The sequence below is a fragment of the Amblyomma americanum genome, chromosome 10, assembly GCF_052857255.1.
Source record: "Amblyomma americanum isolate KBUSLIRL-KWMA chromosome 10, ASM5285725v1, whole genome shotgun sequence".
Taxonomy (NCBI): domain Eukaryota; kingdom Metazoa; phylum Arthropoda; class Arachnida; order Ixodida; family Ixodidae; genus Amblyomma; species Amblyomma americanum.
In genome coordinates this window covers 70,664,409-70,681,218 of record NC_135506.1, presented here as the reverse complement: position 1 = coordinate 70,681,218, position 16,810 = coordinate 70,664,409, and the positions used below count along the sequence as shown (strand labels likewise).

The 16,810-nt window shown below is 53.6% G+C and overlaps 1 protein-coding gene across 1 annotated transcript in view; it reads left to right on the top strand.

The window, feature by feature from the left end:
- Window positions 1-197: 197 nt before the first annotated feature.
- Abcd1 (ATP binding cassette subfamily D) overlaps window positions 198-16,810 on the top strand; it is a 98,846-nt gene continuing 82,233 nt past the window's right edge. Inside the window, exon 1 of the mRNA XM_077640148.1 lies at window positions 198-1,240. Coding sequence (XP_077496274.1) covers window positions 200-1,240 — 1,041 coding nt within the window. The 5' untranslated portion in view covers window positions 198-199. The remainder of the gene's footprint in view (window positions 1,241-16,810) is intronic.

The following is a 16,810-nucleotide window of genomic DNA, read 5'->3' as shown; positions in this document are numbered from 1 at the left end:
GGCGCCGTGGCTGCTTCGTCTGGCGTGTGTGCGGGTGTCCGTGAGGAGAGGCTGACCGAGTGTTCGCGCGCCGCTCTTCGAGGAAATGGCGTTGCCAGTCTCCGTTTCAAAGGAGGGCACGCTTTCGTGAAGTGCACACAGGGAGAAGGCGCATCGTGGAGCCCGCAGCAGCGTTTTGGTACGCGTAGCCCGCGCCACTATGACCAACGCCTTGTCCAAGTTGATCGAAAAGTTCTCCGAAACCCATGGCGTGCCTAGGGAGCGCATCACTCGGGGCATCGCGGCCGGCATCTTCGCCGCTTATGTCATCCGTGTGGGCTACCCGGTCGTCTCGAGCGTGGCCGAGTCGCTCAAGAAGAGGGCCCGGGCCGCGCAGGACCGCATCTCAACGACGAGCCCGGAGAAGACGCGGCTCGACGTCGGCTTGGACAGCGTGACGGACCTCGCGCTGGCCGCTGTCACGCCCGACACGGTGGGCAGCGAACCCAACGGCAGGGCGGCCGCGAGTACGCTGGCCGCGCTGCGCGCCTTCCCTGCCTTCAACAAGACGTTCCTCCTCCAGCTCTTCAAGCTGCTGCGCATAATGATCCCCGGCGTGCGGACTATCGAAGGAGCGCTGCTGCTGCTGCACACGCTGTCGCTCGTGTCGCGGACGTTCCTTTCCATCTACGTCGCGCGCCTCGAGGGCCAAGTGGTCAAGTTCATCGTGCGCAAGGACATGACCCGGTTCGCGCTGCAGCTGTCCAAGTGGCTGCTGGTTGCGATCCCGGCTACTTTCGTTAACAGCCTGATCCGCTTCCTCGAGAGTCAGCTGGGCCTGGCGTTCCGCACTCGGCTGGTGCGCTACGCGTACGGGCTGTACTTCAAGAACCAGACGTACTACCGCGTGAGCAACCTCGACGGTCGGCTCGAGAACGCCGACCACTGCCTGACCGAGGACATCACCACGTTCAGCCAGTCCGTGGCGCACCTCTACTCGCACATCACCAAGCCGCTGCTCGACGTCGTGGTGATCACGTTCACGCTGTTTCGCATGGCGCACGAGATGGGCGCGTACGGGGTGCCGGCGCCGGCCGTCGCCTTCTGTGCCGTCTGCGTGACGGCGCTCATCCTGCGCAAGATGACGCCCCGCTTCGGCAAGATGGTCGCCGAAGAGGCTCGCCGCAAAGGCTACCTGCGATTCGTGCACTCGAGGCTGATCGCGAACGCCGAAGAGATCGCCTTCTACGGCGGTCACAAGGTGAGTGTGCTCCCCCCCCCCCCCCCCCCCCCCCCCGCCGAGGTTTGATCCCGCGCCCTAACATTTGTGCGAGAGAACTGAGGAAGCGACAGGTTTGCTCTTGAAACGGTACCAAGCTCACCGGAAGCGCTCGTGAAGGCCCCCTGAAGTGCGACAGTTGGGTTTGTTTACACATCACAGCTGTCGCATGTTCACCTTTTTGCTCGCTGAAAGTGCGAATTAATGTGAGTGGTTGAATTGTTGCGCATGTTTGGGCTTTCAGCGAAAAGCAAGACGTTAATTCTGTCTCAACTCCGCATCACGAAAATGAGCTGCTCTATTACAGCTGCGAAACTGAAAAAAGAAAAGAAGCGCAAAGCGAATTGTATATTTTGTAGCAGCTCGCAAACGTTGATCGAATGCAGCGGTTAAATTGGAGACTATTTCGCCGTTCGCGCACGGCAACGGGAAGTCTTCATGGTCTTCGCATGTTTAGAGCGGTGCTTAACAGCCGCGTGTGAAGTTATCGTGACTGCGCTGACTTGAGCTAGAATTCCGAGCGAGCGACACGCGCGTAACCCAGCCTAGCGGTTTCCTATCGCGCGCGGCGCGGGTGCAACGTCCACTCGACTTCCTGCTTCGTATTTGCTGCTTTTTTTATTTATTTTTTCCCTTACGCGCGCGTACCCGCCTCCTTTGATTGGCTCTCTCTCCACCTTGGCGTGATTCACCGCGCAGGTAGTAATCGCCGGCGGTGACGTGGGCAACTCTGTTGAACTTGCACATTCGGCATTCTAAATCGCCCTTGGTCGCAGACGGCGCGTCGTATGTCATTCCGCCGTGCCTTCGTGTGCGCGACCTTGGCCGGTTGATTTGGGTAGTGCTACGTAGTATGTACTACGCTCGCACTTCTGCTGGCTGTCGTTGACGGGGTTTGCGCTGGGCAAACGTTGGGCCAGCTGCCTTGACGCGCGGTTCTTCCAGAGACAGCTTCTGGCTGGCGGCTGAGCACTCTTTATTTTTCCTCGCAGAGATCAAACAGAACTGGGGATTTTTTAGCGACGTTGAGCCGGGCTATGCTTGCCGCATGGCAGCTGCTTTCGCGTCGAGAGCTCAGCTACTGCTCTTCAAAGCGTGGAATTTGCGAAACTATACCCATAAAATCACGGCGCGCCTCGAGCGGCGACAACACTGCTTTCCTTCGCAATTTGGGGTCTTAAGAATGGTTGCGTCACCTGTAGGTAGGCAAATTAACTGCAGAAAACTTCGCAATAACTCATAGAGTGACAGTGGTCGTTAAAGCGGGGCTCGAAAGGCGGGCGGTACGCATCTGCTGGCCACACTTTAAAACGGCCGCAGAAAGTTGGGCGCGGAGTTTGAACCTGGTGTGCGATGAAAGAGCGGGAGCTTTTGATCGAAGTTTCGGTCGGCGCCAGCACCATGTTCGTAGCGTAGACGGGGGGAGTTTGAATCGTCGCTCGTGATGGGTGGAGGTCGCCGGACGTTGCACGATCAGGCTGGGCGCGCTGCGTAGTTTTTCCATGGGCCACTACATCAGCCTGGAGCTACCGGAGTGGGAGGGGGGGAGGGGTAAATGGGTAGCGGGTGACCTCTGTCCGGGCTCCGCGCGCTGTTTTGTGGGTCGCCCGGCTGCTGGCCCCCTTCGATTACCTGTACGATTTCGCCAGCGTCGAAGGGCGCGCTGGCGGAAGTAGCGCTTCGGCGTTGTTTCTTTAGGAGGACGGGAAGTGGCGTGCTCGTTGGAGGTTTTCTCCAGAGTAATTTCTGACAGACGGTGGTCGAAGGAGCGAAGCTACTTCTGCTTAGTGATTCATTTAACGCGTGTTTGGCGCTTGCATACTTTCTTTTGCATGTGTGCCGCCATGGTTAACTGCAACGTGGCTAGTTCTAATCCACAGGTGACCAGCAACAGCCAGCTCAGGTTTATTAGGAACCTTATAATCGCCTAATTATAAGAGCGCACAAAGCGATGAAAGTCTTACTCGATTTCGTGTATGCGACCAGGCGTCACCGTTTTCTTTAAACAAAAATTGCGGAAGTGACGCACACAGGGGCGCCACCTACCCAGAAATACTCCCACCGAAAAACAGCTCGAGCTAATGGTGCATAAACTGGCTGAGGAGCATCTTGCAGCTCTCTACGAACGCCTCTCCTACGCTACCACATGAAGGGCTATCGTTAGAAAACTTAAAATTGGGTACACCACCACGGCTACCCCGAACTTTCACTCCCTAATGAAATTGCCGACCGTATATTCATTCCTCCCCTTCCCGAGAATATGCACACGGTGTGTGCATGACCATGGCCGACGCGCCGCCAGAGCCAAGGCACTGCATCAAACACGCTTGCTGGAAATGGTTCACGTGGATGCGGCAGGATACCCCGACAAGGAAGCATCTGCACTCGCGGTCGCAGACAGCCACGGACAACGCGTGGTGTCCCTCAACACCCGACTATCGACAGAGGCTGAGGAGGCGGCCATAGCCGGCACCAAGGCCGGATACATCCTCAGTGATTCGAAGTCAGCTACCAGGAACTTCGCTAAGAGAAGGCTTCATGCCCCGGCTCCCTCCATCCTGGCAAGAGCCAAATATATCCAAAGGACGGTTCCTGCTCATATGGGTGCCAACACACACCTCCCACCCGGGGAACACAGCAGGTCAAGAATGTGCCCGAGGGTTTGTCAACCGGGCACATAGCGACCAGTACCCCTGGTTCGGGAGGGAGCGCCTGGTAACCTACCGTGGAATCACCTCCCCACTATCGAAACGATCGACTCAAATACCTAGCACCGTACAAATCCCTCACCAAAGCAGAGCGGGTTTCCTGGCGGCAGCTTCAGGCTTGGATATTCCCAAATCCTTATATCTACTCCCTGACGTATCCCGCAGAATGCAATTCCCGCCGCACACTCTGCACTCGTCCTGAAGCAAATCCCAGTCACATCCCATTCGAGTGCCCGGAGGACCCACCACCTCTGAGCTTCCAAATCTGAGACAAAAATCAGTGGGAGACTGCGTTGTTCAGCCCTGACCCGGAGGTACAACTCCGGGTAGTGGGTTGGGCCCTGGAGGTCGCCTAGAAGCATGGTCTTCAAGCCACCCAACGCCGTCTCCAGGACCCCCGCACCTATTTATACTTCATCCCTAACCCCTATACCCTCTTTGTCATACGACGAATAAGTTTCTTCCCCCTCCTCCTATAGTGGAAAGCTCTGAATTAATGTATACCGCCTGAAGTTCATTAACGTACGCTTACATCGCACAGCACACGGGAGCTTTTTGCGTTTCGCCCCCATCGAAACGAGGCCGGGTTCGAGCCCGGGGGCTCCGAGCGGCCTAACGCATGGCCTTTTTTAGGGCAGGTTCACTTTCTCCCGTTTATTGCTTTCAAGCGCGTATCGCGGGCTGCATGCGTGATATGTACTCTTGGCGTCGCCGCAAGTGATTCGTCATGTTTTGCTTTCGGCGTCTAGCGTGGATTGTTTTTCTGCTTTGGCGGCCTGCCTATCAGTCGGGATGCGGCCAGTTGTTCTCCGCCAGAAGGGACATTCATTTTATCTGATAAGTACTACTATCGCGCTCCGGCCGGTCTCCCGTGTCGTATCGCAACGCACTACTCGGGTCGGTACGGGCCTTGTCACGCGTAACGTTCGATAAGGCAAGAGGGACCTTTGGCCCCGTAAATTCACTGGGTGACTGGGCCGAAACGACTGTCATTTCGCAATGAAAGTCGGGCTAACAAGGACACCGAGGACATTTAACCCTATACGATATATATTTTTTTTTGTTAGAATTCTATCGTTTTGGTTTTTATGGCACAGACCCTGTGATCACTGTTTAAAGTGGTTGACGGTGTAGTCTAGCCTCCAAGATCCGTGTTTCTATCGTTTTGATTTTATGGCACTGACCCCGTGATCACTGTTTGAAGTGGATGATGGTCTAGTCTAGTCTCCGAGATCCGTGTAATAAGGGGAAAAAAATTGTATTGGCGTCGCAGTGTGCTTGTGAAAAAACGACGCATGTATTTATCTTCTTTTTCACCCTTTGGACATAAAGACACCGCTTTCCGTGAAATTGGCCTCTGTAATTAGAATGCGGTAGTCTTTTCAGTTCTCCCTTTAACCTTAGATTAGATGCGTGAACAACGCCGTGGCGAAGGTTGACGTTCCTGGGTGTAATTACTGGCATGCATGTTCGCCATGAAATTGAAAGCTCCCTCTGGAATGCCCAATATTTCCTCTTTTCTTGAAGCTAGAGAGCAAATATATGGCGGACAGGCCATCGTGTCTTGTTTGTAATCACCAAAACATCTAACGTCGTTTTCAGGGGGATAGTAATGTGAAAGCATACATAAGTGGACGTAAAATAAGCGTAAAATAAGAAGATAGCCCTTTTGAAATACGTTTATTACGACAGCAGCACTGATGTGACACCGACCGAATGCCCGCAGAAAGTACTCGATTTTTTTAGTCATAGTTTCGTAATCGAACATGCGTCGTTGGTGAGGCACGAATGATGAGCCTCGTGGAAAGAAAAGACAAAGAAAAAAATTACGGGATTAGTCTGTCGCGTTCCACGCGAACATTCGGTCAGAATGGAGTGACTGCCGGCGAAGTGCCGCACGATCGAATAGTCGAATCAAAAGACAAGGAATACATTCCTGTGCTAAATATTCGGCACGTTGGAGTTGAGGTTGTTGGCTGCAGGTGAGGTTAGCCTCGCGTTAAATCAGCCCCACCGTTTGCGACGCAGCTGGAGCAATAATCGAGTGTGCTTTGATTGAAGTGATCAGAGGGACAGCGTCGTACTTGCTTATGTCTCGCTAGTTTCAAAATGCTTACAGGAGGCGTAAGTCATTCTGGGTCATGAGCGGCGCCCCGGCTGCTGCTGCTGCTGCTCTGCGCTAAATGTCACCCTATGCGAACGACGCTCCGAGTATGAATTCGCCCTCCATCCCCTTCTCTCGTTTGTCGCCCTCTCTAGGGTGCTCGTCCAAGTTTTTCGCGTGTCAAAATCACCAGATTTGAGAGTAACCATCGGCCTGTTGCCAACACTGCGGGCGCGTCTGTGCATATTTCTCGGCTCCCTATAGCATGTGCCCAACGCCCCGGTTGTATAGCGCTGAGAAATTCGAGTCTCTGCCGAATTCAGTCCAGAACTTCCGTTTCCACCTGTACCCGCCGCGGTGGCTCAGTGGTTGGGGCGCTCGACTACTGATCCGGAGTTCCCGGGTTCGAACCCGACCGCGGCGGCTGCGTTTCGATGGAGGCGAAACACTAAGGCGTCCGTGTGCTGTGCGATGTCGGTGCACTTTAAAGATCCCCAGGTGGTCGAAATTATTCCGCAGCTCTCCAATACGGCACCTCTCTTCCTTTCTTCTTTCGCACCCTCCTTTATCTACTGATCCGGAGTTCCCGGGTTCGAACCCGACCGCGGCGGCTGCGTTTCGATGGAGGCAAAACGCTAAGGCGCCCGGGTGCTGTGCGATGACAGTGCACGTTAAAGATCCCCAGGTGGTCGAAATTATTCCGGAGCCCTCCACTACGGCACATCTTTCTCCCTTCTTTATCCCTTCCCTTACGGCGTGGTTCAGGTGTCCAACAATATATGAGACAGATACTGCGTCATTTCCATTCCCCCCAAACCAATTATTATTATTATTATAATTATAATTATAATCATCTCTTCCCTTACGGCGCGGTTCAGGCGTCCGATATATGAGGCATACTACGCCGTTTCCTTTCCCCAAAAGACCAATTATTATTATTAGTATTCCCCCTGTCCATGGGTCCCTGTTGAAAGTCGACGTGTCGCTAAGCTTCGTAAGCGTGCGTCATCGGTTACCGCATTTACTCGAATACAGAGATCAAGCTCACCGGAGGCGTACCAAACACGCATACCGGTTTCACGTACGGAGGCTGCGCAACAGGTCTACGTAAGACCGTCCCCGAAGAGCCTATTAGCTCTCCGGTATGCATATTTCTCGTATAACGCCAGTTTTCCGTACTGACAGTAGAATCGAAAAGCTATCGCTAAGAACTGAATCGATCTTGGTGAATACCGTTTTTTTTTATTACGGTTACCATGCCATCAGTTAAAATGGACCCTCGCGTTACAGGCGTGATCGCGCTATGCAATGCGGTATACTGTCCTGCTCTTCGGTGTCAGGAACAGAAAGAGGTGCCGTAGTGGAGGGCTCCGGAATTATTTTCGACCACCTGGGGATCTTTAACGTGCACTGACATCGCACAGCACACGGGCGCCTTAGCGTCTTGCCTCCATCGAAACGCGGCCGCCGCAAAATACGAAAGAGTGACTCGATCAAGGGAGGTTAATAGGGAAAGGTACAAAGCAATGTAAAAACAAGCGCACTTTACATTCCGTATACCGGCATTAAGGCAAACACACGAATAAGAGAACTGCCGTGTATAAATGTCTTACGATAGTCACGCCCAGAGCGACACCTTTCAGAGAGAGACACGCGAGATGACAGGCCCTTTTTCCCTGTTTCCCGTGGAACGAGTCGCGTTGAATTACCGGCTCTCCGCAATCAGTGCGGAATTGTATTCGCGGAAAAGTGATCGCGTCGAAACGATTCGTTCGCGCGCCGAGGCCGGCACATGTTGTTTACGCGAGGCGTCTTCAGCTGCGCCCGTGAGTTACGTTGGTTAGTAGTAGTATTAAGTGGTTTATTAAAATAATAATAAAAAGGAAGGAAAATATTTTTGCCATCCCCGGCACCTGCCATCGATACTGAAGCACCTGAGCTGGGGCAGCGGAAATAAAGGACAGCAGGCAGAATGGAGAAATGAAATGAAAGAGGTGAGGGGACAGGAAGAGAGGATAGGGGGAGAGGTAATACTCACAAACTATTTACACAAAAAGAAATGTGTCCAGGTTGTGCGCGTGATTAGTTCATGTTGAAGCATTGGTTAGTTGGCCTAGCGGGAATTTATAAACGAGCATACAAAAAACAGTTTTAAGTTCCTGGGTTCGAACCCGACCGCGGCGGCTGCGTTTTTATGGAGGAAAAACGCTAAGGCGCCCATGTGCTGTGCAATATAAGTGCACGTTAAAGATCCCCAGGTGGTCGAAATTATTCCGGAGCCCTCCACTACGGCACCTCTTCTTCCTTTCTTCTTTCACTCCCTCCTTTATCCCTTCCCTTAGGGCGCGGTTCAGGTGTCCAACGATATACGAGACAGATACTGCGCCATTTCCTTTACCCAAAAACCAATTATTATTAAAATCCGCCAAACCCGCCACAGTGGCTCAGTGGTTAGGGCGCTCGGCTACTGATCCGGAGTTCCCGGGTTCGAGCCCGACCGCGGCGGCTGCGTTTTTATGGAGGCAAAAACGCTAAGGCGTCCTTCCTTTCCACAAAAACCAATTAATAATAATAAGAATATTATCTGCCACTAAGCGAGCGTGAGTTAATCTATTAGGAGAAAGCCTGTTTTCCTCTTTACACTGCCAGCCCTCTCGAGACAAACTCGGTGAACTCTGTGATCCTCCGCTACAAAGGAGGAATTACCGCCTCATTATCATCATCATCGTCGTCACGATTTTGGCCTCTTCCTCTGTATCCGAAGGGCCCTGTTGATATCCATATCTATATAGCCCTGGCCTTCGGCAACGTCGGCCACTGGCCTGCTACGCAGGCGTGACAGATACAAGGCTTCCGTGGCGGGTTTCGCCGTCGAGCTATTTGCGGCCGTCACTTTGTACGCGAGTTAGAATCACGTGACACGGAAGGCACGCGCTGTCCTGCTGTCGCCAGACTAGGGCGGCGTATACGGGGCTGTATGTTGCACTGCTTGTCATGGATTTGGTCCGCTGTTCGGATGCACCGCCACCATGTAGCGCCAGCCTTAACCGCGATGGTGAAGGGTTAGGGATGAGAGGACGTGGAGAGGGTGTGAGTATGCAAATGGGGTCGCCGCGCTTTCGCCCCACTCCTGGCTCCGTGCTCAGCGTAACGTGACTAACGGGGTCTGCGTGAAGACCATTACTATCATCATGACTCACGTTAGGCGTTTAATCTCAGATAGGGCTAGTCGAAATCTGGAGAAAGAAATGTGCTTGGGCAGGCCATGTAATGCGAAGGCAAGGTAACGGCTGGTCCCTAAAGGTAACTGAATGGATTACGAGAGAAGGCAAGCGTAGCGGGGGGCGGCACAAGATTACGTGGGCGCAGCTGGCAAAGGACAGGGTTAATTGGAGAGACATGGGAGAGGCATTTGCTCTGCAGTGGGCGTGGTCAGGCTGATGATGATACCCGAGCGTCTGTAGTTTTCGAGTACTCCGATCATCTCGCCACCGGATATACGTTATCTGTAATTCCGTCAGCAAGAATAGGTTGTCATTACCCTCTAGATGAATGCTCCGAGGTAGGAGGGGCTCATTTCCTACCAGTAATGGTGCCCTGTTACATAGGCATTAGCGAAAACGGCGTATATGGCTTTTCCTTGCTTCTGCGACGTCGTTATACGGGCGTTCAATCGCACGAAGTGGCTGCTTGCCGAAAAGCGGCGGTTTTCACGCGATCGACGCGTGTTGTACTATGTTTGCCACAGAAGCGGGTCGTCTCGTCTCCAGTTCGTGGGGTCCGACGGAATTTGCATTTCACGTCAGCGTTTCGTGGCTGGTCGAGCCGCCGGGGCGCATGCACTGCGGACTGGGTCGACGACACGCCTGCGAATGGAGCCCGTGGCAGATATATGTACGCATTCCCGCGAACGCGGAAAGTTCGGGGCCCGTCTATGGAAACTGGCAGCGCTGACGTGGCCGGCGGCCCCGCACTCTTTTTGGGCTCACGCGATGTATATAGCTGAAGAGGTTTGAGAGTTAAAAGGTTCCTGCTGAAGCTCTCTATGGGCCAGCTACATGCGAGTGCGCGCAGAGTTACAGGGCTGACTGCACTTTAAACGCGAATACGCCTATGTGGGAGTAAAAAGCGTGTACGATGTTCTCTATTGCACTTGCGCTGAGGACAGCTTGCTCCTTTTATGCTAATTTCTGTTTGGAGTGTAGATTCGCCGTAAACCAGTCTTTACACCTTTGAACGGACACTGAGTGTGAATAGAAGTTGGCCTGTACACGTATACCGCGTTCTGATAACAAAGAGGCCACTGTGACTGAAAACGGAGTTTTCGGAGTTCCCGGGTTCGAACCCGACCGCGGCGGCTGGGTTTTTATGGAGGAAAAACGCCAAGGCGCCCGTGTGCTGTGCGATGTCAGTGCACGTTAAAGATCCCCAGGTGGTCGAAATTATTCCGGAGCCCTCCACTACGGCACCTCTCTCTTCCTTTCTTCTTTCACTCCCTCCTTTATCCCTTCCCTTACGGCGCGGTTCAGGTGTCCAAAGATATATGAGACAGATACTGCGCCATTTCCTTTCCCCCCAAAACCGATTATCATTATTATTAAGCGGGAAAACACCAAAAACGGAAGTGCAGGTTTTGCCATCAGCTACCGAGTTCGCTAGTAAAATGCGTGCGTCGACACTGTTTTTTTTGGGGGCCGAATTACACTTAACTAAAGGGAATAAAAAGGGGCCAAGTTGTCCTCTATAGCGCACACCCTTTTATAACCCTAAAAGGGTGTACTCCAATTTGGGAGTAAAAAAGGGAGTAAGCTGTCGTCTAGCGCACTCCCTGTTATGAAAGAGTGTGTGACGGCTTACCCCTTTTTCTTTTACTCCCATATAAGCCTATTCGGGCTTACAGTGTACTTAATCGGGAAAACGGGTGGTGTACGTATTTCAGGAGGCAGTGGAAAATGGGTAGTGGAGAGATGTAGGCATCGTGATAGCGCTTTCTTATGTTGGTGACACTGCGTACACATCGCCCGCGACGGGCAGTCTCTTACGAGGAGTGTTATTTTTTAGTTTCTTTTTTCATCGCTGTTTTCTGAAATATTTTTGCCCGCTGCTTTGAGGGCTACTGAGAACGTAAGCGACGCATATCACGAACGCGTCGTGCGTCAGTGCCTTGTTCCTTCTTAATTCTTCCCTGATCCCCCCCCCCCCTCCCCGCTACTTTCATTTGTGGCTGCTTTTGCAGCACCGCGAGGAAGAATAGAGGAGGAGGAGGAGGAATTTCTTTTTTTCATTCACGCCGAGTGATTATTCTTTTAGCGCCAGGACGCTTCGCATAACTGCGGCGTTTGTTGCGCGCTGAAAAAAAAAATAATCGAGCGCTGCTTGTTGCCTAACAGCTTGCGGCGGTCGCTCCCGCTTGTTATCGCCCTTTTCCTTGCGGAGTATATAGGAACTCGCTGCACCGCTTCCTCGTGTGTGTGTGTGTGTGTGTGGGCCTCGGTCCTCCCGACCAGGACAACACGATGTTCACGAATAGTGGCTTACTTGAACACGGCAGGCAGAGCCGCAGGCCACGTGCACTCCAAGCAGAAAGGGGTAAACAGAGAGGACAGCATACTCCCTTTTTACTCCCATGTAGTCGTATTCGTGTTTTGATTGTAGCACCAGCGGCAGCAAAAGTCGGCGTATAGGCTGCAGCATGCAGTTACATATCTTGCATGGTTAGAGAGCTCGGCTTGAGATTGAACGTGTCTCCGGCTCGGTTCTCCGTCATTGTACAGGAATATAAGTGCGACATAAATGTGGCAAATGAGCTGTTCGAGTGAGGGCGTGGCTGAGCCCCATTGAGCTGTTCGAGTGAGGGCGTGGCTGAGCCCCATTGAGCTGTTCGAGTGAGGGCGTGGCTGAGCCCCATTAGAATGGCAGTGTGGGCCTGCTCGAGAAGGCGTTCGAACTCTCGGGCCCTTGTGCGAGACTGAGCTAGGGGTGCTTGGCGTCTGAAGCGCGCCTCTCCGACAGGTGCCGCCCGTGCCGGCCCGGAGGAGGTCATCTCCGCTCATCCGGCGCCTCGTTTCAAATCGACGCGCCTCTTGCGCCGCGGCAGTTCTTCGCCTCGTCGACTTCGCAGCTGCCGCTTCTCGGCAAAGGCGAGGGATGGTGCGCTACGATGATGGCACCGTCGGCCTCACTCCGCGCTGCCTGTCTTCTTCTTCTTCTTTTCTTTTAATCCGTTGTCTTTCTTGTTTTCCTTCGGGCCGCTAGCTGGCACCTCGCCTCGTGCGCGCCTTGAGCCGTCCCGCTATGCTCCGCAGCCGCCGCTCATTTCGGCACCCTTGACCGAGCTGTTCTCGCCCCTTATTCTTCCTCGACTCTGGGCGGAGCACGCCAGGCGCAGCCGGCGTCTGAGGAAACACTCGGAGAAACGGGAAGGGGGGGACAGAAGATGGGCAACAGTGCAGTGGGTGCGTCTCTCTCTCTCTCCTGGTCCCTTTGCAGGAAGTCTGTCTCCCTCTCACCCTTGCCTGACATAACGCGGGGGCTAATAGCTGTGGAGGCCGCCCGCCCGCCCGTTGGTGGATCGCGCCCAGTTCGACTTTGGGATCGCGGCCTGCCCGCCGCCGAACGTCTCTACCGTGTGTAAAAACACGGCGACCCGCCGCGGTAGCCTCCTCTTGAGAAGGAGGAAATGTCCCAGCTACTCCGACGCACGCGCGCACCCCCTAGTGTGTGTGTGTGTGCGGGGTGGGGGGGAGCGGTCTTCATTATCCTCTTGGTGCGAGGTCGCGCGCTCGGCGGTCGGTGCTGACCTTGACATTGCGCCCGTGCGTGCGTGTCACGTGACGGCGGAGGCACACAATCAAACGACGGACGCCGTCTGGTCGTCGCCACTAGCGCTACGTGCGCTCCTCCGATCGAGTTTCACTTACGTCGAGACGCAGGGACGCGGCTACTGGAGATGATTTCGGTGACTGATGTCAGTGCACGTTAAGGATCCCCAGGTGTTCGAAATTACTCCGGAGACCTCCACTGCGGCACCTCCTTTTCCCTTTCTTCTTTCAATCCCTCTTCTATCCCTTTCTTTACGGCGCGGTTCAGGTGTCCAACGATATACGAGACAGATACTGCGCCATTTCCTTTCCCCCCAAAACCAATTTTAAAAAATCAGGAAGGGGATAATGGATGTGGGCGGGGTAATGCGAGGGCAAGAATGACAGATTGAACCAACTAACGGATGGATTCCAAGAGAAGACGGGAACAGTAGGGTGCGAGAATGAGTGGTGTGGGCGGATGAGGTGATCAATTAAGTTTTTGCGGGGTTAAGATGGCCGCAACTGGCATAGATAAGGGGTGAGGGCTTTCGGCCTGCGGTGAACGTGGTCGGGCTGATTTAACAGCGGCGACAGGCGCAAGTTGCCGCCTTAAATGTGTACAGTCGGGAGTAAAGATTAGCGCAGTTACGTCACTGCAGCGGCTAAAATCACATCACGAGGCTGGCGCGGCGCCGCGCTTTGCGAATACACCTGACACTTGTGTTGTCGGCGTGTTCATAACCGCAGCGCTGAGCGTGGCTGTCTGCCGCTCCTGTGGCGCGTCACTAGTGGTAACCTCTTTGACTCGCGACTCTATACCGCCGCCAGGAAAGAACGCAAATGCTCGAGCGCGTGTCTTGGACTGGCGCGATCGTTGCGAGGTTCGACGTCATTCTGTAGGTTGCTGCAGGGCACCCGCGATCGTCAGCCTCCGCAGGCACACCGTGCGGTAATGCGGGACCAAGCCACGCAGCCGAGTGTTCGTGTCAAGTTTGCGAGCGGCTGTACAGTGGCCGTCACACATGTGCAGTGTGCTCCAGCAATGGACAGCAGTGTGGAGTTCGCTGACCTTTCCGCGAACTCGTTGGTCTTGTGTTTGCAAGGAAGGCCGCTCCAGTGGGGTCGGAAGTCGCCAGCAAAGGGACCCGTCCCGTCCCTGCCTCCCCTGCTTGCGGCGGACGTCCTTGTTTACTCCGCGCCGTCACGGGCATAGCCCGCCTTGAGAAGCCTAACCTTGTACAACTGTTGACATGTGTTCGTTGTCAAGGGGTTGACGAGGTTTCGGGGGCGCACGAGATACGGCTGAGTATTAGCCGAGTGACCGGACAACCACTATTCCCCTAACGACTGTGTTCGTCTCTTGCGGTGTGTTCTGTAAACACTTTAGGGATCGTTTCGTGGGCATATGTTTGTCGCGTGTGCGAAAGAGATAGGAAAGTGGTAGCGGCTGTGCCGTGGGTGCCGTGGGAGAGGGTGGTCGCGTTTGTGCTGTTTGTGTATTTGATTGCAACCTCTCCTTTCCTAAATGTTTAATCAGCACTATTTCCCCTATCTGTGATTAGTTGGCGGAAACCTTATTTTCCTTTCCGTGACCACAGATTGGTGAGGTGTGTCGCTTGTAATCTTATTGGCGGCTGTCCACGCTAAGGGCAGGGACAGAGGTTTTAAAAACAAGCGCGCTGGGTTGAACGAGGGCTGAATTCGTCTGATCAGCGGTTTAGTCACGTAAATAGTTCTCTCCTTGCTTTGTTTCTTCTTGTTCTATTTATGCTGTAAATAAATAGTTAACCTTCTCCTTTCCTCGAGTAACGTGAGTGTTTCCGAGTTGAAACCACCGGGTGATCAAGAAACCCCGATTTCATCATCAACAAGGCGTTTCCTCTCATCACTACCTTAAGGAGGAAACTCAACTAGCAGGATACAAAAACGTGGCAGGGTTTTAACGCAGTTAAACCGAGTAGACTTGCCTCTTTCTGCTATCTGCATGTGCACGCAACTGCATTTCTCGCTCTTCATCTTCACACCCTCCCTCCACTCGGCGGCAGCTGGCGCGCCGCCGTCCTCCCATTGGCTACAGCTGGCGCGAAGTTAGACAGTAGGTGATAGTTGAGGTATAACGTACTCGTGTTCCCCTCGCTTGTAGATGGTGGGGCTATACAGTCGCGCAAGCGTTGCCTCTAGAACCTGGAAGTTGCAGGTGCACAGGACAAACACTGTGGTGGGACGAGTAAAATAACGAAAAGTAAAAGTACTACAGCCCGTGTCACCAAGTATAACGGGCCCTTGGGTCAATGCGCCCGGCTATGTACTACTTTGCATCGACGCCATAGCAGTCGCCGTTATGGCGGACCCGGACTCCGACAAAAGGCTGCATGTTTATCTGATGCGCTTATCACCACCTGGTACGCGATGGCCACTGCGGAAGCAGCGGGCGACCCATCATCATCATCATCATGCATCGCCCGCGACGTTACGGCCATCACTATCTATAGCGCCCGCGCCCTGTATCATGTCCAGGAAATCCCTATACTGTCCCAGTAATTTCCGCTCACATCCTTACCGCACTGTGCCGCAAAGGCCTGCCGGCAAGAAAGGCTCTTTATAAAATCATGTACGAGGGCTATACTCTCCGGGGTTCCCACGGTTATCGAGCAGGCCATTTTGCAGAGCGTTTCCGCGCCTGGTTTGCTCACGAAAGCTGATGATGGTGGATCTTTACGGCGCAAGGGCACCTGTGGCCAAAGAGCGCCATGGCACAAGGTGTTTTCGAGTACTCAAGGTGAAGTCATGTGTCTAGTTCCCAAGCATTCCACCATGATTAAGCCGAGCACCAGACCATGGGAAAGCTTGTACCCATTGTATCACCGGTGGGTATCGCGCACCTCCCGCACGCCTCATGAAAGATAAAATGAATGCGTCTTAGAGGTTGTAATTGGTGTCTCCGTAAAGTTGCCGCCACCTGAATATGTAACTTGTAAGTCGCCAGTTATGCTTGGGTTACTCTGTCGGGATAATTTGGGACGGGGTTGTAGTAGCGAAATTGCGCGTCTCTAGCCACGTTTAGACAGTGAGTCGTCCTTCGTAGTCCCTCGTCCACCATCACCAGTAGTCATCACCACCATCAACGCTAGCGGCGGCTTGCGGTGATTGTTATTTGTTGTTATTATTAATAAGCACCGACCCAACGTCTTTCGTCCCTCAAATGTGCCGGCCCCTCGACCAACGCTTGCTTTTGCGCCCGCTGCGTCCTGACCCCTGTCAGAATGGTCGACCTTATATGTGACAGCTGTCACAACGGACGTCTTCGTCGCGCCGTGGAGAGAGCGGTGACGTCTGCCGCGCCGAGGGGCGACAGGACATTCAGTGCGTGCTCGACAGGAAGCACGTGAGCCTTGGGCGCCATTCTCCTTTGCTGCGTGGAATTGCTTTATGCCGTTTAGGATCCAGTCACTTTCTTCGTGGAATGAGTCCGATGAACTCTTCTTCTGCATTCCACTTCGAGCCGGAAGCTATACTGTCCACCCCCGCTGGTCGGCAGTGGAAACAGGAACCGCGCATTGATTATTTTTTTCTTATCGGAGGAAAGGGCTGGGCTAGGCTAGGAAAATTGCTAGGCTTGTTGCAGGCTGCATTCGCGGCTGTTGTTGTCGATCTCGGTGGCACACGGGCACCACCGGGAACCTAGCTATTGTTGTGCTGTGACCCTCTGCCGAGCCATCTTGATACTGCTATGAATGCTTCAGAGCAGTGTATGCCCCGTATTTGGTCCGCAGCGCAACGGTTGGCTATAAGCAGGCGTTACCAAAGTGGCTGCGAACATTGTTGTGAAGAATGCGGAGGGGGTATGTTTGGGGGTACGTGATTTGAAGAAAATAGCGCCAGGGCATGCAAACCACGAAAAGACAAGGACGAGACACAAAGCGCTAACTCGCAACTA